General features: G+C 50.5%; 1 protein-coding gene across 2 annotated transcripts in view; it reads right to left on the bottom strand.

Moving 5' to 3' along the window:
- PARN (poly(A)-specific ribonuclease) overlaps positions 1-21,699 on the bottom strand; it is a 256,764-nt gene that overhangs the window by 28,692 nt on the left and 206,373 nt on the right. The window contains exon 24 of one of the 2 annotated variants that reach the window (XM_073899474.1): positions 21,587-21,657. The exons of the other annotated variant lie outside the window; for it this stretch is intronic. Coding sequence (XP_073755575.1) covers positions 21,602-21,657 — 56 coding nt within the window. The 3' untranslated portion in view covers positions 21,587-21,601. Of the gene's footprint in view, positions 1-21,586; positions 21,658-21,699 lie in introns of those variants that run through there. 2 annotated transcript variants of the gene reach the window in all.

The raw sequence follows: 21,699 nt of genomic DNA, 5'->3' as shown, positions 1-21,699 counted from the left end.
GTGACCAGTTCAGCAGCTATCTAAGCACGCCCAGCACGCACATTATGGTCTCTAAACACCACTTTTAACCAGAAACCAGGGCTCTGTGGAGATATGGCTGATTCCAGGTGTGAGGCAGGAAATGTACAAGGTGAGCCTGGAACATCTGGTCACGCGGGTCACACGGGGCTGTCAAAGACTTCCGGGATCATGTCAAAAAGGACACGGGACAGTGTGAAGAGGATCCCACTGGCCAAGGATGGGACAATTTGAGTATCACTAAGAGTAATAACTGTCATGGATTAAAACATGTCATATACATCCAAATCTATGAGGTCACCAAGATATTTAAAAAAATAGAAAAATAGGGGCACCTGGGTGGCTCAGTCGGTTAAGCATCTGCCTTCAGCTCAGGTCATGATCTCAGGGTCCTGGAATTGAGCTCTGCATCCAGTTCCCTGCTCAACAGGGAGTCTGCTTCTCCCTCTGCCTCTGCCCCACCCCCCACTCCTGTGTGCGCTCTGTCTCTCTCTCAAATGAATAAATTTTTTAAAAAAGAAAGAAAAATAGAAAAACATAAACTCATTTGTCATCTCTGGAGGATGCTGAGGAACAAACTCATTATTTTGACAATGTCCAATAAAGGGGAAAAAACCAAGCATTTATCCTTTCTGGTATGAACTATACCTTGCAGCGACCAAATAGTTGATAAGGTCAAGTTTCCCTTTATGGAAGTATTCCAGCTAACAAACAAAGACAGAAGGATAGAATTAGTATGCCACCATTTTGCAACCTCCAGTGGATCTGGGCAGTCATCATCAGTGGCTGCTAACATCACAAAGAGGGACAGCCAGACATTATGTACCTTCAAATGGAAATACTAAGTAGCCACTATAAAGTTACACACACACACACACACACACACACACACACACACATACACACACAAACCAAACATGAATCTAAGTGAGCTTCTAGATCTAGCTACTGAATTATAAGAAATAGAGCAGGGAGAGGAACGCATGTAACAGCAATATGGGAATGAAATAAGCAAAACTCAGTCTGTAGGACATGCCACAGAGCGACCAACCCAGTTTTTTCAACAAATAAATAGCAAGAGATGAAAAAGGGAGAAAGTGAGTACCTACAGATTAAGAGAGACATAAGAGACATATCCACCAGTCACAGTGTATGAACCTTATACGGGTCCTGATTTTAACCACTGTAAAGAAAACATTTATGAGACAACCAGAGGAATTGGAACACCGGATATTTGCTAATATTAAAGCACTACTGTTAGTTCTAGGAGGGGTGATGGTGGTTTAAAAAACAATTTTTTTTTTGAGTCATATACTAAAATATTTGCAAAAGAAATGGTTGCTGTCTGGAATGTGCTTCAAAGTATGTGGGATGAGGGAGGAAGGGAAGGGGGGTAGAGATAGAACAAAATTAGCCAAGAGCTGGGGATTGTTGAAGGTGGGTGATGGGTAGCTGGGGTTCATTGTACCGTATACTCTACCCTTGCACTTGCTTGAAGGTTTTCATGATAAAAAATAAGAATTCCAGGCTTTTCCTTCCCTGCTCTCAAGGGTATCAGCTTGGTCTTCTCACCCACTGCTAGCACCTCTGGGGCGAGCCTGGGTAGCCAGCTTGAGGTACATCTCGGCATGCACACATGTACACGCACACATGCACATGCACAACCATCTCCGTGGCAACCAGCCATGTGCGCGAACAGCTGCCACAAGGTTCCTGTCCACAGGAGGATCAGGCCAGGCTGCTGGTGTCATGCCAGGCCACCGTAGCTGCTCCCCTCAGAGAATTTCTAGTCAGATCTTCACAGGGGGCCCCCTCCCCACATCTACCTGCTTGCACCCCCTTCCCCATCACTTGTGCCCCCCACAAGCACACCCTGAGGAAGTTGAGGTCAATTTGCAGACAGAACATGACCCTGAATCAGATCCAGTTGTAAATTCTGATTTCACCACTTAATGGCAGGACCTTTAACTTCCCTGAGCCTCGATCCTCTCACCTCTACAATGGGCATAAGGTGACCTCGACTAACTCAACAAATTTCTATTCTGGGGGGACAGTGGCAAAAAGGGCCTAGTCTCCACTTCATGGAACCAGACACTCGGAGGTAAAAGGCAATCTTAGCAGAGTATAAATGGTAAATATAAAGTGCATGTCACAAAATTTGAAATGTAAATGTGCTTAATCACATCCGCATTGTTTTGGAAACTGGCAGTCACGACTTCTGAAAAAAATTTTTTTTAAAGATTTTATTTATTTATTTGAGATAGAGAGAGAGCGCGAGAGCCAGGAGACAGGGAGAGAGGGAGAAGCAGACTCCCCACTGAGCAGGGAGCCCGATGTGGGGCTTGACCCCAGGACCCTGGGATCATGACCTGACTCAAAGGCAGATGCTTAACCAACTGAGCCACTTGGGTGCCCCTACTTATGAAAATCTTAACTCCCAGTCTTTTAGTTAACCAGAGTATCCAGCTATGCCAAACACAGAATAATTTCCCTTAACTTGATACTCACATTTCCATGAGGTAAGTACTATTATTCTCATTTTATGGAAGAAGAAACTAGAAACAGAGAGAGAAGTTACCTTGCCTGAGGCCACACCGTGGGTATATGGCCCTATCCTCAATGTTCAGTCCTCTGCATTGATTACGCCTTGAAATGCAGCAGCCAAGCCCAGAAATCAGGGCTGCCAGGAGACCAACAGCCTCTCCAGGTCAAACTCCATTTTTGCAAATGAGGAAACAGTGGCCCAGAGAGGCCACGTAAATTCTTCCAGGCCACACAGCAAATTCGCTGCTAAGCCTGTGTCCAGGCTGCCTGGGGAGAAGATGCAGAGAAGCGTCTCATCGTGAGGGAAGCTGGCGCTTTGGCCCCACTTAATCCTGTCCTGGAGTCGGGTGACCAACCATCCTGGGGTTTCCGGGGAATGGGGACTCTAGAGGGCCAAAACCAGGCAGGTCCTGGACCAACTAGGGTATCCGGGCTGGTCATGAGATGGCAGAGCAAGGTGTTTCAATGGATGTTTTCCAGGACATGAGGCCCTGGGATGGAGCTGGCTGAGGAGAACCATCAATGAGGCCCCTTACAAGCACTGGGGCTAAGGTCCCCTGGAGGTACCGCCCACGTGACATCTCAAAGGCCTCCCAAGTGCTCCATCACCCTGCATCCTTTCTTGCCCCCTCTGGTCTGTCCTCCCCCCTACAGCTAGAGTGTTCTGAGTTGTAAATCTAATTATCCCACGTCCCAGTTTAAAAACCGAAATGGGTTCTCATTTTTCCAATTGCTTTAGGACAAACTCTAAACTCTGCTGGCCCAGAGGCCCCCTTGCTCAGTTTGCCTGGCTCAGCTGCCTCCCTCTGGAACCCACCCGACAGCTATGATATTCTAGGAAGGACTAGCCAGAGCCCTTCTAACTGCACCCTCTCCGGCCCACACACCCTTTTCCTAGCACCCAGCCTTTCTTGCTCACAGTCAACCCCAATCGTAATCACATGGCTATTTGTCTGATGAACTGATTAGCCCTATCTAGTTTCCCCCACTCCCAGCTAGACTGTCCGCCTACAGGAGCAGAACTGTTACGTGATGTTCGCTTCTGTTTTATAGCCCCTGTCTCGGTGGTGACACATGAATGGCACCTAATAAGCAGTCATGGAATGGCCCAGCCAACGCCACCATCACCTCTGACTGGGCCTCCATCTGAACCCACAGAAACCATTTATAGCCACCCTGACCTCCAGTTCCCATTTCAGACAGGCTGGCATCCGTGATGTCACGTGACAGAAGATGATCCCAGGAAAAGATTGCCCAAGAGGCTCCTGGAAGGAGCTACGGCAGCCAGGATCAAGGGTTTGGGTTTGTTTTGTTTCTGTTTTTTTTTTTTTTTCCTTTAATTATCAATGTTCTGCCCATTCTTTCTTGGCTCTGTTCCCATTTCTACCTAAGCACCAGCTCAGGGGGAAAAAAAAACCCGAAACATCAGACCCAGTGTTTCAGACAAGATAGCTGGCTGGTTCCCTCTCGGCTGGTAATTAATGCTAAAAATGTTCATGACTTGCCTTGGCCACAAGGTAATAATAAAACCGTGCTGCCTGGTTATTTGCCTACTAATTCCCTTCTCGTTTTTTTTTTTTTCTTCCCCTTTCCTTAAATTAATTCCAGAGTTCCTCCAGATTTCTCGTTGCTAAGCTCTGAAGTTCCAGGCCTCGCAGCGCCCGCGCTGATTGGCCAGGGAGGCCCCAGGCAGCTCCAATCAGAGGCGGGCTGCTGAAAGCAGCATCCACATCACTGCTCGCCCCGGGGTTTTGGAATATTCTCGCTGACGTTATGAACCGCAAAGGTTTTTGTCTAACTCTGCAAAACCTGTTCTCTTGATCTTGTCTGCCTCTCCCTCCGGAGCTCAGGCTTTCAGGGGAGGAGGGGGTAGGTGGGTGCCAGAGGTCCTGGAATTCCCCAGAGGGATAGAGAGTCCCCCGGTTGCCCGGTCGGGGTCAGCGACAGGGCCCATTCGTGGTGGACCACAGATGACTGCGTGATGCCCCACCACAGGCTGGGAGATGCCTCGAGTCCCCCTGGGCTGACCTCTTGGTGAAACACTGAAGAAGGTTGAATGTGGAGGCCACATTTGTAAAGGACTTGAAAACACGTACATGGTTAAGGACACCCAGGAGGGCCATTCTGGTCCGAATCCTAATGCCAGCCGCCACCATGAACGGAGTCCCTTCTGTGTGCCAGAAACTTTAAGACCACTTTATTGAGGGATGATTGACATACAAAAAGCGGTATATACTTAACCTATGCACTGCTGAGTTTGAAGGTAAGTATGCACCCATCCCCACAATCTATGCCATAAGCAGATCCATCCCCTCCACAAGTGTTCTCCTGCGTCCTTCATTTCATTTTTCTGGTGATAAGAACCTTTAACATAAAATCTATTCTCTTAGTACCTTTGTAAGTATACAATATTGTCCACTACACACACTGCACCATTCATTAGATCTCCAGAACTTACTCATCTTGCATTAACTGAAGCTTTGGGCCCTTTGACCAGTATCTCCCCGTTCCCCTGTCTTCCCAGTCCCTGGCAATCATCATTCTATTCTCTGGTTCTATGAGTGTGACTATTTTAGATTCCTCATCTAAGTGGAATCATGCAGTACTTATCCTTCTCAGACTGGCTTATTTCATGCAGCATAATGTCCTCCGAGTTCATCCCTGTGTTCACATATGACAGGATTCCCTTCTTTTCTCTAAGCCTGAATAATATTCGGCTGTATGTATATGCCACCTCTTCTTTATCCATTCATCCATTATGGACATTTTGGTTGGATCTGGGTCTTGACTGTTGTGCCAGAAACTTTATATACACATCTCCTCCCATCCCCAAACTCCCAACGGACACATGGAAAATACCACGGACTGCCACTGGGTTTGCCTGGACTACTTCCACCTTTTACTAACGGGGGAGCCATACTAGAAAAGAAATCATGTGATGCAGGTCTGGCCACAGTGATTGGCTCTGGGATGGGCACATGACCAAGTTGGGCCAATCAGAATGTACCTTGGACTTCCTTGAACAGATTTTCTGCGGGAACTACAGGAAAAGACACCACTCGCCACTGGATTTGCTGAGCTGGTGACCAGTGGGAATGCACGTAGGTGTCTGAGGGTGATGTGAAACCCCGGTGACAAGGCTTGAGCCCCAGATGCAGCCATCGGGGAAGTCACATCTACTCCCGGGATTTGAGTTACAGGAATGGTAAATTCTTTTACCTGTTGAAGCCAATTTGCCTTCTGTGTCTGTTGGTTCTGACAGAGTATAATACAGACATTCACTTTCTCCTCGTGGTCCCTGGGTCTGGGTTGGGCATAATCCCACACAGGCTCCTCCCAATCATCTGGTGAGGTATTCTATTTTGCAGATGGGGAAACTAAGGCTCAGAATGGTGAAGGAATCTTGCACAGATAATACTGCCAATATGTACTCGAGGATTCAAATCTGGGCTAATTCCTGGATGTCTCGGTGGTCCCTCTTCGAGAAGCTCTCGCAAATCCAATTTGCACACAGGGTCCCCATCTCCTGGATAGCACCCCCTTCGGAATAGTGGTGCTAAGCAAAAACCAAGTGTCATCCGTGATCCCTCCCTGCCACACCTGAGCCTCACTAAGTCCTGCCCATCCACCTCCTCTGCAGCCCTGGAAACATTTACTTCTTTCCCCGTCCACCTCTCCACCTTGTCCAAGCTCTCATTTCTCGAAACCTTGGCCTCAAGAATTGCCTCCCACCTGGTTCTTCTGTGCCCATCCTTGCCCCTCTCCTGCAATATGGCTCCCCTTCGCATCCAGAGGAATTGTCTCAAAATGCCCATCTGATCATATCGCCTTGCTGGGGGACATCAGGTCTGATGACCTGATGGCATACATTTGCCTCTGGGGATGTTTTGAGAATTATGCAACCCTTCAGTCCCTCTTGACTTTAGAGCACAAAGTCTTCAACCCAAGAGGTGGGCAAGACACGGCTCTCTACATCTCGTCCATTCCATCACGCATTCCACCAGTAGTTGCTAGCACTTCCCAAACGCTGTTTGCTGTTCTGAGGCCCCAGAGATGACTCATAGGCTACCTGAGTGAACCTCACAGAGAACTCGCCACGGGCCAGGACTGCACTCCGTGCTTCATGCCCACTAACTTGCTCACTCCTCCAGCAGCCCTGTAAAGCAGTGGCTATTCTTAACCCCATTTTCCGGATGGGAAGAAAGAGGTCCCTGTTCTCATGAAGCGTATATGCTAGTGAGAGAGCCTGACAAAATCAAGTTATACACACACACACACACACACACACACACACACACACACACACACAATATAATTTAGAGAGTGATGGGCCCAAGGGTGATTCTTGGACTCTTGAGCCTTCCAGATTCTTCATCTCACCTTGTAGCCTGTAACATGGACAGGGCCCAGGGCAAGAATAGAAATGAAGGCCCAGGTACTGTATGTTGACAGATTGGAAAGTTATAAATCAAGCTAAGAAACCATATAAATAGGGGCGGCTGGGTGGCCCAGTCACTAAACGTCTGCCTTCAGCTCAGGTCATGATCCCAGGGTCCTGGGATCAAGCCTGGCATCAGGCTCCCTGCTCCACGGGAAGCCTGCTTCTCCCTCTCCCATTCCCCCTGCTTGTGTTCCCTCTCTCGCTGTGTCTCTCTCTGTCAAATACATAAAATCTTTAAAAAAAAACATATAAATATAATATGTGCTATCCTCCCTCTTTGACAGATACACCCTCGCTATAACTCGGAAAGTCACAACTAAATTCAGAATTCTCCCAGATTCCTTGGAGTACAACAGGCCATCCCACTACTCTGTCCACCCTTCTTCTGCATTCTGCACCTTGAGGGCCTTGTGCACCTGCATAGACAGCCCAGCCTGAAAGTGCACGTTCTGTCCTGACCCCCACACACGGATGCCCTCGAACCCCCTGGAGGTGAGGGGCACACATACTGGGAAGGCCTGTCTACCCTCAGCAGGGCACACGAAGGGAAGACACCTGAGCAGGCTTTGGAAATGGCTCAGTGCCTCTGGGGCAGGAATTCTGGAGTTCTAGATCCCCAGAACATGGGCAAGAAGTGGGGACTGTGTGGGTACCAGGTGAGCACAAGCCCTGGTTCCATGGCCCCTTGCCCCACGGGGAAGGGCCTGGCTAGAGAAGAACCAGTGGGAGCCCCCTCCAAATCCTGGGGCCAGCCTCGCCTGAGTCTAAGGCAATGCTGCTCACGGTCTTCTGGTTTATATATAAGGTCCTTGACATTTGCACCTTGACTATCCCATACCTCCCTGTCTGCCTCTGCCTCACTTCCCATACCAGGTTGAATGGTGTCCCCTCACCCCCCAAAAAACATTCATGTCTGCCCAGAACCTCAGTATGTGACCTTATTTGAAAAGAGAGTCTTTGCAGATGTACTCAAGGTAAGGTGAGGTCATACTAGGTTGGGCTGGGCCCTAAATCCATTGGTGTCCTTGTAAGACGAGGAGGGGACACAGAGCCACACATAGGCAGACAGTGAAGGGACACAGCTACAAACCAAGGAGCGCTAAGGATTATGGGAAGCCACCAGAAGCCAAGAAGAGGCAAGGAAGGATTCTTCCCTAGGGCCTTGGAGGGAACATGGCCCTGCCGACACCTTGATTTAGGACTTCTGGCCTCCAGGACCGTGGGAGGGCGAATTTCTGTGGTTTCCTCCCACCAGGTTTGGGGCAGTTGGTTGTGTCAGCCCTAGGAAACTAACACCCTCCTCTCTTCCAGCCTCTCGCGTACCCATCTTCAGGCTGGTACAGGAAAAATGTCACCAGCACGTGGCAACATTCCCCAACCCCTCCCAATTCACCTGGACAGCCTCAGAGCCAAAATGACGCGCCATCCTTTCCAAGAAGACCCCCTCCACCCTGTCCAGGCAGCCTGGGGGCAGCCTCCCTCTCCGGGGCAGGGGGTAGGCTGGGTCCCTGAAGCAGGACCTAGAAGGTGCACTCTGCTCCAGGGAGTCCCTCACGGCTGCCTACCTGGGCTGCACCCCAGCCAGCACCCAGAGGAATGTATGTTAACAAACTCCCTTGGGCTCCAACCACATGTGGTTTGCTGCTTAGCTTGCCAGCAGGGAGCTTGGCTGTGTTTGTCACAACTGCTAGTGTTTGGTTCCATTTAACCCAGGCTGAGGCTGTGGAGGTGCGCACATGCCGGACAGAGAAGCTGTATATAATCTTCTGTGCACAAAGCCTGCAGCAGAATTGCCTGACCTCCCCCCTTCCCAAATACAGAGGACAAAAAAGTAAACTGAGCAAGAGGTCAGGTCTCTTTAGATATTGGAGTGTTTGAACTCCCCAGCAGAGAGCTGCTATCTATTCTAAACTCCATGAAATGAGATGACTTATCCCCAGATGGGTTGTTGGGGACTATATGCCATTTGAATGTCAAAAGCCATTTGTCCGTTCATCCATCCACTGACCCACCTATCCACCCATCCACCCACCTATCCATCCATCTAGCTATCCATCCACCCATCATTTGCTGGGCTCCCACTCTAATTATTGCAATGATGTTACTAACAGCAATAATAATAATAATAGTTCCTCTTCACTGGGCACTTTCTAACAGATATGCTGTGTGCTAAGCACTTTGCATGTACAATCTGTTTAATCCCCATGAACAATTCTATACAATAGATGCCAAGAGACCCATTTCACAGTGGGGGGAAAGCAAGGCACAGAGAAGTTACATCTCTGGCCCAAGGCTTCACAGCCCACTGCATTAGATTAAATGTGGTCAGAAATTCCCTGTTGTTCCCCTGCCAAGAAGTGGTGTCTATCTCTATCCCCCTAAATCTAAGCTGGCCTTGTGAGTTGCTTTGGTTAATAGGATTTGCCAGCAGTAGGACTGAGCCCCAGGCCCAAGCCTCAAGACGCCTGGCAGCTTCCATCTTTGCTGACTAGGAACACTGACCTGAAGCCTCCACATAAGGAAACTGGTCCTACCTCCTGGAACACAAAAGGCCTCATGAAAGAGAATGGAAGCCACCAAAGCCAACAGCCAACACCAGCTGTCACACATGGAATGGCACCATCTGCACCATCTGACGCTCTGGCTGAGTGAGCCCAAGCATAACCAGCACAGGAACTGCCCAGCTAACCCACAGCATCATAAAAAATAATCAATTACTGTTTTAAGTGGCTATGTTTTGGGTTGTCACGCAGTAAGGCTCACTGAGACACGTTGTATGAGAAGCCAAGATAGGACTCTACCCCATTTCTAGCATCCGGGCCTTTCAGAGCAGGGACTGTGGCCCCTGAATGTGGGGAGCTCTGGGGAATGGGCGCTCCAGCGAAGACCCTGCTGGGTCATCTGTGCGAAGGGAGAGGTGTCCCAGATGGGTTCCCAGGACACTGACTGTGTGTTTCACTCACAGAGCAACTGCGTACTGCACACCTACCCGTGACCATCACTGTTCTAGGTGTTGGGTATGTGGTGGCAAGCAATACACAGGACTCCAATCTCTGGAAGCTTGAGATTTAGGGAAGAAGACAGATGAAAGCAATTATGAATTGTGAAGAATGGGGTATAAGAGACCAAGAGGGACTGAAGAGAGAAAGCCATGGGGTGGGCTAACTCTGGATGAGTGATCAGAAAAGATTCCTCCAAGAAGGCATGCTTTAGCTTGAGTCTACCAGAGCGACAGAGACGTGCAAAGAGTTACAAGAAAAATAATCCATGTCAAAGGAAGCATCTGAGTAAAGGCCCTGGGTTAAAGCAGAGCCTGGGATTTTGAGCATGGAGAGAGCAGGGTGAGGAAGATTAATGCAGACATAGAAGGAAGATGGGCCAGACCAGATCACACGGCCTCGGACATTGGCTTAGTGCATTTGGGCTGCTATAACCCAGATACCACAGGCTGGGAGGCTTATCAACAACTCAATCTATTTCTCACAATTCTGGAGGCTGGGCAGTCCAAGATCAAGATGCTGGCCATTTCGGGGTGTGGTGAGGGCCAGCTTCCTGGCTCATAGATAGCCAGCTGCTCACTGCATCCTCACCTGGTAAAGGGATGAGGGAACTCTCTGGGGTCTCCTTTATCAGGGCACTAACCCCATTCATGAGGATGCCACCCTTGTACCTAGTCACCTCCCAAAGACCCCACCTAACCCCACCACCCTGGGGCTTAGGATTCAACATATGAACTTTCAGGGGACACATTCAGTCTATAGCAGAGGTTATAGGAAAAAAATCGGAAATGTTCTCCAAGTGTGCTGGGAAAGCAATAGCAAGTTTTGAGCAGAAGAGGAACACGATTGTATTTAGATTTTAATAAATACCTCTGCTCTGTGGACAACAGATCAAAGAGAGGCCGTGGGAGGAGGTAATGTGAGACAAGAAAGGAAGCCAGTAGGGACATGTCACAAAGTGAGTTACCTCGGTGAGCAACCAGAGCTCAATGCCACTGAGGAACCTGGGGAGACAGTGTTGAACATACACCTCAGAACGGATCCACCAAGAGGTGAGGGAGCTGGGGTATTTATACACCAGATCTCTCCAATCACTGGTTGAGGACAGTTGTCACCTCATTTTCCCATATGGTTTCTATCCACAGTGAGATATTTCCAAACATTCCTTTTTATTATTTTTCCAAGATTTATTTATTTTAGAGACAGAAAGAGAGCATGTGCATGCAAGTGGTGGGGGAGGGGCAGAGGGAGAGAGAGAATCTCAAGCAGACTCCCCACTGAGCATGGAGCCCAATGTGGGGCTCGATCTCACGACCCTCAGATCAAGACCTGAGCCAAAATCAAGAGTCAGACACTCAACCGAATGAGCCACCCAGGCGCCCCTCCAACCATTCTTTACATTAGCCAAGTTCTATTCTGCCCCACCGGGAAGTGAGCACGTTGGCCCAGTTCCTACATGTGACCCAACCCTCTCAGCGCCATAAATGTCCCATACCATTTGCTGAGACTCTGGAGAGAAATTGAACCGGACCACTGTCACCAGAGCTGAGCCCACTTCGTTGCCCTGCCTGGAGTTGCCCACCTGTTGGCTTGGGACACTGGGATCCTATGGCTGGGTGGGGGCAGGGAGAGGGGGACACCCTGCCTCCCAGACCCACACTGGCATCTGAAAGCTCCTCCCCGGAGCAAGAGGGAGCAAAGGAGTGTGTTGTGCATTGTGGCTTTTCTCCTCCTGGCCGCATGAATGCTGACTGATGCTAAGTTGAGCAGGGAAGACTCAGTCAAACACGAACGGCCCTTCCCTGCCTTCCAAGTGTGGAGCTGCCTTGCTGCTTGGCAGAGTGCAGACATATCTGCCCGCCCCTAGATAGCCCAGGGTTGATCCTTCATCCCAATCATCTGCTCCCGACCCATTCTCCCCTCCATGATAACAGGAAAAGGTGATGTATGCCCTGTCTGGCCGGCTGTGCCTCCTTGGGCAAGTCACTCAACCTCACCGACCCCCAGATTCCTCATCTACAACATCAGGTGACAAAAGCACTGCCCCATGGTATTCTTACAAGTCTGACTACAACACCAGGCACAGAGGACACTGGGCCAATGCAACCAACCACTGCTGTCAGCATAGAACCTAGCTCAGGACATTTCTAAAAATACGTTTTATTGGTTTTTCCTTCTGAGCTACAGAAGCAACGGAGGCTCCTTAAAACAAGCCAAACAGCAGAGGTAAACAAAGGAAAAGCCCGATGTCCCTCCTGCCCTTCACTGAACCTCACGACCCCCTGGCCCTCCGCCCGCCACACTCCCATGTGCCCTGGAGGGGATGACAGTTTGGCCATATTTTTCCCCGTCCAACCCTTTCTGCTTACAGGCCTCCCTGTATATATATATATGTGGTTTATTTGTTTCATTTTTACAGAAATGAGCTAATTCCATCCAGATTTTCCCAGGCCACAACCACAGAAATCGACTTTTCTTTTTTTTTTTTAAGTAGGTTCCTGTTATTTCCCATTGGCGATGAATCTCAATATATTTTGAGGTATTGGCCCCACCCCCCAACCGATGGATATTTAAGATGTTTCCAGCCCCTCACTCGACCAGCCACACTACACTAACACCTTGGATCGACCGCCTTGGAGAGGCTCCCCAAGGTGTCACCAATTTGTGTCCTTGTCAGAGCTTGGTGCTGCCCTCTGAGCTCAGTCCCTGTTTGGTTAGCTGCGCCCTCCCTGGGAGGGTTATTTAGGGGGTGATGGGCAGGAGCAGCTGGGGCTGAGGGCTGCAGAGGTCCTCCAGAGGGGAGACTGCTCTGGAAGTCTCCAGGTGCTTCCAAGGGGCTGGGAGGGCTTGGAGGGGGTCCCCTGGAGGGAGTCCCACACTCCAAGGATGCCCCTGGTGCTCTCGGTCTACCCAGGGTGAGGGGGAAGGAGCCTTCACTGGAGTCCAAGGCTACCAATGACCCCCAGGCAACCATTTAAGGGACAAATGGTTTGGGGAGGAGGTGGGGCAGGGTGAAGGGGACCCAGTCCTCCATCCTGGCTTGTGCAGCGCACCCACTTCAGAATGAATGACAGACTTCCCCAGCACCACAGGCATGCAGGGGGAGGGAGGCTTGCATGTGGCATCCCTCGGGCCTGGAGGTGGGATTGGGGCCTGGCTAGAGGACCCGAGGCAGGTGGCTTGGCAGGGAGGGGGCTCCAATGTAATAGTCCTAGCAGACTGATCTCCAGAATGTGTTCCAAGTAAGCCCACCTCGCCAAGTCACTACCCACACCCCTCACATGCCCTTCCTCCCGGCAGATGTCCCTGAGGCCACCTCCACTGGCCAGTCCTCAGAAATTCACACTCACTGCGCCCAGAAACCCGCCTTGACCCTGCCTCTCAGAGCCCAGCTCCACCTGGTCTGCAGGGCTGTGGCCTTGGCTCCCACCTTGATCTCTGCCCCCCTGCCTTTGCCTCCGCCGTTCCCTCTGCCTGCAGCTGCCTCCCAGACTCGCTGCCTCGCTGGCGCTTCTGTCCTGCAGGGCCTGGCCGGGATGGGACCTGCTCAGAGGGGCCTGGGGAGCCTGGCCCAGGCTGCTCCATCCCCCATCGCCTCACTGTAGCATTTACACAGCATTCTGCTCTCTCTGATGTGGACCTTGCCGAGTGTCCCCCAGGAGCGCAGGGACCCACCCGGGCTTTTCGCTGCACTGTCCCTGGACTCGGCAGGGTGCCTGGCATGCCGCTGCGGCTGGCAGTTAGCATCACCAAAAGAAAAGCCATCCCCCAGCCCACTGGAAGAGGGCCAGGGCCTTAGGGCATGACCTCCAGCTCAATGGGCCATGGTGTCCCCTCCACAATGGCACAATCCCTTTGCCATACGTCCTCAGAGCAGGGCACTGGGATCTCCAGGTGGCCTCACTGCTCCAACTACCACCCATCCCCCCCCGAAAACAGAGGAGGGGGGACCCTGGTGAAGAGAAGGTGAGGGCACAGGGTGGGGTGGGGAAGGAAAGAACCACGTGTGCCCTCTTACTGAGCGGCCAAGGACATTCAAGGCCATCAGGAACACGGGGCCAACTTGGCACGGTCAAAGACCACCTTCTATGGGCTCCAGTCACCTCGGGCCAGCTTCCCAGCGGTGGCTGCCCAACCCCCGGCCAAAGGACTGTGGATGCAAGCAGAGGTCAGAGAGGAGAGAAGACGCTACACTGCTGGCCCCGAAGATGGAGGAGGGGGTCATGAGCCAAGGAGCGCAGCCACCTCTAGATCCTGCAAGAGGCAAGCAAACGGACTCTCCCCGCGAGGCCTCTAGAGAAGGAGCAGAGTCCCGAGTTCCCAGGTTAGACTTCCCACCTCCAGGACAGCAAGATACCAAAATGTGCATTATTTTAAGTCCTCAACTTGCAGTAATTTGTTGCAACAGTCACAGGGAATGAACGCAACGGTCTGGGCGGGAGGGGAGGAAGGTGGCCGGTGCTCTGCTCCTGGATCCCACCAGGACTGGCTACATCCTTCCTGGAGGGCCCAGTGCAAAAGAAAATGCAGGGCCCGGGTTCAAAACTTATTAAGCATTTCAGAACGGTGCCGGCAGAGCATTCCACCGAGCGTGGGGCCCTTCTGAGCATGGGGCGGCGTGCACAGCAGAGCCCGCCCTGAGTCCCACAAAGAACCATCGCGTTACACGGTGAGCCTAGGCCAAGAAGTGAAAGGACAGGGGCCCCTGAGAGTGACAGTGGATGGGGCCCGAGAGCCCTTTGAGAGGTGACACTTGCTTTGGCCCAGATTAAAGGGAGTGGGTAAGAGTGTTCCAGGTGGGGGAGGGTTTGGTTCCCTGCTTCCTCACCCAGAGACAGCTGCTCCCTCGGTGAGGAACTTTTCTCTCCAAGGACCCAACACTCCCCCTTTCCCCGCCGCCCCCAGGGCACCTTGCCTTGACTCCCTGGACTCAGCATCTCCCTTCCCTGTTTAACTATAGCTCCCATCCTTTTTAATGTTTGCAAACAAACTTTATTTGGGAAAGATTATGGATTTACAGAAGAGTTGCCAAGAGAGGAGAGCATGCGGCACCCCTTTGACCCAGCTTTCCCTAAACCTAACGCCTCGTGGAACTTTCTCAAAACTAAGACCTTAACATTAGGACGTTACTATTAACTACACTCCAGACCTCATTCAGAGTTCCCGTTTTTCCACGAATGTCCTTTTTCTCTTCCAGGACCCAGTCCAGAGTACGACACTGCATTCAGCTCCCCTTCGCATCCTGAAAATTAGTACCCGACTGTTACAACAGGTCAGGCCCTGTGCCTAGGACTTCATACCCTTGGCCTCCTGGAATTCTCATCATTATCATGACCCCTGTTTTGCAGATAAGGAAAATGAGGCCGATCTTAAGTAACAAGAAGGCCTTCAGGGACCCCCCACTGAATCTGGCTCCTAGCTCGCCATTGCAAGTCCCCCCACCATGTTCCCCTGTCAGGCTCCTACCCTATCTCAGGGCTTCCCAAACTTGAGTCCTGTGTGGTGTTTCCTCCTGTGCTCTTTCTTTGCTTTTTTCTTTAAACCAACTCATTTTTTAAAACAAAACAACATCCCTAAAGGACCTGCCACACATCTATCACGGTGGAAAGCCTCAGCTATTGGCCAGAAAGAGATGTTAACTGTGCAAGGAGAGACAATGAAGAGCAGGCGATGTCATGCATTCCAGCAAATGCTGGTGTCCACGCTCGGGGCGACTGAAACCTCAGCAAAGGACTTCGCTGCTGAGTGACCCAGGGATGGAGCACCCTCCCTGCCCCCACCATGACCAGGCAACACAATCACGGGAAAACCTGGCGGGCGAACCCAGCTGAGTCTACATAGCCCATGGCAGCGAGGAAGGGACTCAGCAGAAGCAAACACCAAATAGCTCCCCATTTATTAAGCACCTGCTGCACACCAGGCACCATGCCACTGTCTCACGAAGTTGGTCCTGTTTAATATCCCTGTTGCCCAGATGCGAAAACGGAGGCTCAGAGAGGTTACACAGCTAGCCTATGGACGCACAGGAGTCAGGACTATGTCTCTAAGTGGGTGCCTCAAGTCTCTTCCTGAGTTGGAGCGTGTTGCTGGGTGATCAGTTCCCATTCATTAAACACCCACCTCCGGGCAGCTGACATTGTGTCACGTGGGTCTTGGGATGACCCTGAGCCTAGGTGCTGGGAGTTTTCCCAGTTTACAGATGAGTCAACCAAGGATCAGAGAGGGTGGATATCTTGCCCAAGGCAAGAAAGAACGTGGTATGACCAGGCCTCTACCCCAGAGCAGCTGGACCCCCAAGCAAGAACTGCCTGAGCCACACATCTGGTGTTCCTGGAACACACAAAAATCTCAGGATGTTCAAGAAAGAGATGCCAAGAGTCTGTTGGCCCCCAGCAGCCTCAGGCACAGGTAGCTTTGGGCCAATCAGGGTAGGAAAAAATGTGTCTTCCCCTCCACAGGTAAATTAGGGAGTGATATTTGACTTAACAAAAGTCTTCGAGAATGAGCTGGGGTTTGAAGATGAATATCTGATTCACTTTTCAAAACACGAACATTTTCTGGGCCCCTGAGGTTTTGGCTTCCAAGGGCTTAGGCCAGGGGGCAACCAGTTACAGCCTGGGAGCCAGATTCAGCCCACTGCACTTTTTTTTTTAATGTGGTAGCATTTAATAGAACATGAAATCTACCCTCTCAACACATCGTTCGGTGCACAAGACACTATTGTTAACTCTAGGCAGGATGTTGTACAGATTTTTAGAATGTACTCATTTGGCCTGACCGAAAATTTATAGACCCATTGGACAGCAAATTCCCCGTTCCCCGGGGCCCCAGGCCCCGGCAACCATCACCCTACTCTCTGCTTCTGTGAGTCTGACTACTTTGATGCCTCATATGAGTAGACTCACATAGTATTTGTCTTTCTGTGACTGGCTTTATGCTATATAGCACACTGTCCTGCAGGTGCATTCAAATCGTTGCATATACGCCAGGATTTCCCTCTCTTTGTAAGGCTGCAGCTCACTCCATTGTATGTCTACACCACATTTTTTTTTTAAAGATTTTATTTATTTGAAAGAGAGAATGAGAGAGAGAGAGAGAGAGCATGAGAGGGGGGGGGGGGTCAGAGGGAGAAGCAGACTCCCCGCTGAGCAGGGAGCCCGATGCGGGACTCGATCCCGGGACTCCAGGATCATGACCTGAGCCGAAGGCAGTCGCTCAACCAACTGAGCCACCCAGGCGCCCTGCACCACATTTTCTTTATCGGTCCATCGGTCCCTTGGGGAGTTTCCACATGTTGGCGATTGGGAATAGTACGGCCATGAACAGGGGAGTGCAGACAGCTCTTTGAGATCCTGGCTTCAATCCCTCTGGATGTATATATGCCCAGAAAGGGCATACTGGATCAGGTGGTAGTTCGATTTTTAATTTTTTGAGGAGACTCCAGACCATTTCTCCAGCAGCTGTCCCATTGTATATCCCCACCTGCAGTGCACAGGTTACAATTACTCCACATCCTCGCCAACCCTAGTTTTTTGGTTTTTTAGAGCCGCCATCCTCGTGGGTGCAAGGTGATACCTCACTGTGGTTTGGATTTGCATTTCCCTGCTGATGAGTGATGCTGAACATTTTTTCATGTATCCGTTGGCCAGGTGTGTCTTCTTCGGAGCAATGTCTACTCGAGTATTCTGCCCATGTTTTCATCGGGTTGCTTGTTGTTTTGCTATTGAACTGCAGGAATCCTTATGTATTTTGGATATCAGCCCTTATCAGATATGAGGTCTGCAGACATCTCTCCTGCTCTGTAGGTTGCCTTTCCAGTTTATTATTGATTATTTCTTTGGCTGTGATATTTTTGAAAATAAAGTTTTAAAATGTTTTTTTAGATTAAAAACATTCAGGGGGCTAGAAGTGACATATAATATTGTGTAAGTGCAAGGCACACGGGTGCTGGTGTAACACGTTTCTATACTGCAACATGATTACTACAGTAGCCTTAGCTAACCCCTTTATCACATCACATATTTCTCACTTCTTTGTGGTATTGATGTTAATAAAGTTTTATTGAAACACAGTCACACCCATTTTTGTATACATGCTCTCTGCGGCTGCTTTGGACCTTCAGTGGCAGAGCGGAGTCTTTGCTACAGAGACCATACAGCTGGCAAAGCTTGAGATATTTACTATGTGGCACTTTACAGGAGGCTTGCCAACCCCTGTCCTAGCCCTCCGGGGCTTCAGGGAAGTGAGGCCAGGGCACCGTACTTGTGCTAAGAATATGTTCGAAGCCAACAGGGTAAAGTTACACTGAGTAGGGGAAGAACGGAGGAAGGGAACACCATTCTGATTCTTGAGCATCAGAGAGACTTCAAGAGAGAATAAAGAGGGACCCTGAACACAGGGTCCCGTTCCAAACAGCCCCAACTTCCAGAACCTCGAGGGGGCCCCTGATACCCACCCCACATCATCTGTTTCTGTCAGGGCCAGCTGACCACAGCATCGACTCCTCCATCAACCTGACAGGATTTAGGCTTAAACAGAAATTAAATAAATTTATAGAAAATTTGAATTCCAACACACCTGAGTCTGGCGCTGTGTCTTACACACCCACCCACGTCCACCTTAGTGAAAGAGCAATCGTGTGACAGAAGTCATGGTGACTCGTATTTCAGGAATGTCTCCACGGAGTTAAGGCAGACACACAAATGAGATCCTCTGCTCCCTGTTCTCTCCAAAGCAACCACCAACCTCATCTTGTCCTCACCAGGAGGAGGCAGGAAGGTTATCATCCCCATTTCACAGGTGAACAAAGTGAGGCACAGGGGCTGTTTATTCAGTAAAACCAGCCCCTAAAGCCATGGTGAGTAGAACCTTCTAGAAAAAGCCCTCCCTAGGCAGGAAGTGAGACAGCCTCTGAACTGAGAGCTAGTGTCTGGCATGCTGTTTGTTTTGGGGAGGTGGTGTCCCTCTCTGCTGGTGTCATCCGTGCAGCATGGGGGGCGGGAGGCAGTCGTGGGATGGGGGATGCAATCCTGTGGACTACTATACTCTGCGGTCCTCACACTCAGGGCTTCCAGGAAGTGAAGCCAAAGATTCAGGCAGTGCAGGAGGCCCAAGTTGGCTCCAAGGGGGACTCTCCATTCGGCAACCTCATGCACAGTGCCAGGGATCTAACTGATGCTCATGTATTTTAAGGCAACCCCTCCCCCCCACCCAGCTCCCAGCTGATGCACACTCAGGACTCCAGCCTACCAGAGCTCCCCTTGCTGCCCGCCCTAAGCCATGGGCTGGGGCGTGGCAGGGGGATGGGGAGAGACTCCACTGTGCTTAATGAGTAGCTTCCATCAGACCAGGGTCCCTGCCACAGAGGGAAGACAGACGCCAGACTGACCAAGGAGGGGCTCCCAGTGGCTCTGGGGTTCACACGCTGCCACCTGGGTCCTAGTCCAGACTCATGCGCTTTCTGGAAGCCCACTGACACCACCAACTCACTCTTGTTGCTTGCCTACTTCATGCCAGGCCCTGGGCACAGTTGATCTCATGTAATCCTCCCAACAGCCCAAGGTCGGAGCTATTATTACCCCTGTTTCATTGATAGAGGAAATGAAACAGAGACGTTGAGTAACTTCCCCAAGGTCACACCGCGAAGAGAGGCTGAAGTGGGACTCAATGTGAGACTCAAGCCAAAGCTGCTACTTTAAAACATGCTTTGTTTTGAAGATGCTACATTTCTACTTACTTTGAAATTTTGGAAAAGTAGTAAGTTCACCTGGGTCGAAAAGAAAAAAAAAGGAAAAGGGCAATGAACAAATCTGCATCCTCCCCAAGTCCCCCATCTACTCTGTTTCGCCCCCCCCTCCATAGGCAATACTTAGCCATTCAGTGGGTAGCTGCAGTTTCTTTATGTAAAGAGAAGCTAATACAAATGTAGACCTATCTTGCTCTTTTTACGCAAAAAGGTATATACCGTATGCTGTCTGAACCTTGCTTTACTCACCTAATAAAGCTTAGAGATGGTTCCTCCCTGTTCTTTACCGCTGCATATACAGTATTCCATTATATGGACTGCGCCAGTTTCTTTAATCAGCTCCCCACTAATGGGGCTTTAGGCTGTTTTCACGCCTTCGCTTTTAGAAACAATGTGGCAAAGGATAACCTTGTACATAAATAACGTGCCACAAGTCTCCATTTATCTGTAGGACTGCTGCTGGGCTGCAGCCCAGCTGGGACAGAGGGTTTCTGCATTTGTAATTGGGACAGATGCTGCCAAAGGAGACCAATTTCCAAACACAGCGCCGTCCCAGCCGCAAAGCCCTCAGGAGCCGAGCTCTGGGTGGGTGCGGAGAGCTGGGGAAGTACCGCCTCCAGGGGGCGGGGCCTGGGGCGTGGGCGGGGCGGGGCCTGGCTGTCGAAAGACCGCCTCCCCGCTCTGATGGGCGCCCCCTGGCCCCGCTACCATCTCACCAGCTCAGCAGCTCACCCCACCTGCTTCCTCTAAATTTTCCTGTGATGGCTTAACTGTCATGGCAGCACGTGGCCTTAAACGCACACGATGAGCTAGCACACAGCCACGACAGGTGAGCAAGACGGCGGGGGCGAGCGCCAAGATGTGTTACAAAGGGAGCCAAATGGGAAAACATGCGGCCGGGAAAGGGGAGCCTCCGCCACCCTGTGCGTCCCCCAGGGATGCTCTGCAACGGGGCGAGGTGTCATTTACTGGACTTTCCCTGACGAGCTGAACCATTAAACAAGAACACCGAGCCGCCTTGCCACGTACCCTGGACACTTTCTAATCAGCAGGGCATTTGTGGCAGCTCGTCCCTGGGCCAGGGCCCCATGCAAAGGGTTTCACGTGCATTATCCCAGTTAAGCCTCCAGCCACCCATGAGGTCAGTTCTATTATTACCCTCGTTCTCCGTCCGCCGAAAGAGGACACAGGTGAGGTAATCGCCAAGCCCCATGTCCCACAGAAAGTTTGTTTGGATCATCAGCGCCACAGATCATTAGCAGGACATGTGAAGGGGGTGGGTAATGGGGCTAAAAATATTTATTTGGAGCACATTCTCAGGGCAGCTCAAATTCCCATCCAGACACCCACCTCCTGTTACAGTAGCTTTGGGGACAGGGAAGGCTTGGTGAGTGAGGGGACATAACATCCCAGTTCCTCTTTTATGATATGCATGGGTTTACTATTTGATAAAAGTAATTCATGCCTATGGCAGAAAAACTGGAACATATGGGGAGAAAATGAAATTGATCCATAAACCCACCACCCAGGGGAAGCCTCTATTAACCTCATGGTAGAGCAGCGGCCAGGCTGTTTTCAGCACGTGCATACATGATAATACATTAATGGGAGTATAACACATGTGCAGAAAAGAACATGGTTCAGAAATGTGTAGCTTTCTGAATTTTCAGAGCTCAATCTCCCACGTAATGAGCATCCAGATGAAGAGACACAACATGACCATGCGTGTGTTTTCTAAACCAAATCAGTATCTTGTGGGGTTGTGGCTTGCATTATGTCCCCCCAGAAAGGTATGTTGAACTCCTGACTACAGGTACCTTATTTGGAAATAGGGTCTTCGCTGATAGAATCAAGTCAAGGTGGGATCATCCTGGATGAGGGTGGGCCATGATCCAGTAACTGGGATCCTTCTAAGAAGACACACAGAGGGAAGAAGCCTCATGTTAACAGAC

The sequence above is a fragment of the Callorhinus ursinus genome, unplaced genomic scaffold (assembly GCF_003265705.2).
Source record: "Callorhinus ursinus isolate GAN/ISIS: 27379988/994484 unplaced genomic scaffold, GSC_fseal_2.0 scaffold13, whole genome shotgun sequence".
NCBI classification, from domain to species: domain Eukaryota; kingdom Metazoa; phylum Chordata; class Mammalia; order Carnivora; family Otariidae; genus Callorhinus; species Callorhinus ursinus.
The sequence above is the reverse complement of the archived record's forward strand: the minus strand, read 5'-3'. Positions and strand labels throughout refer to the sequence as shown.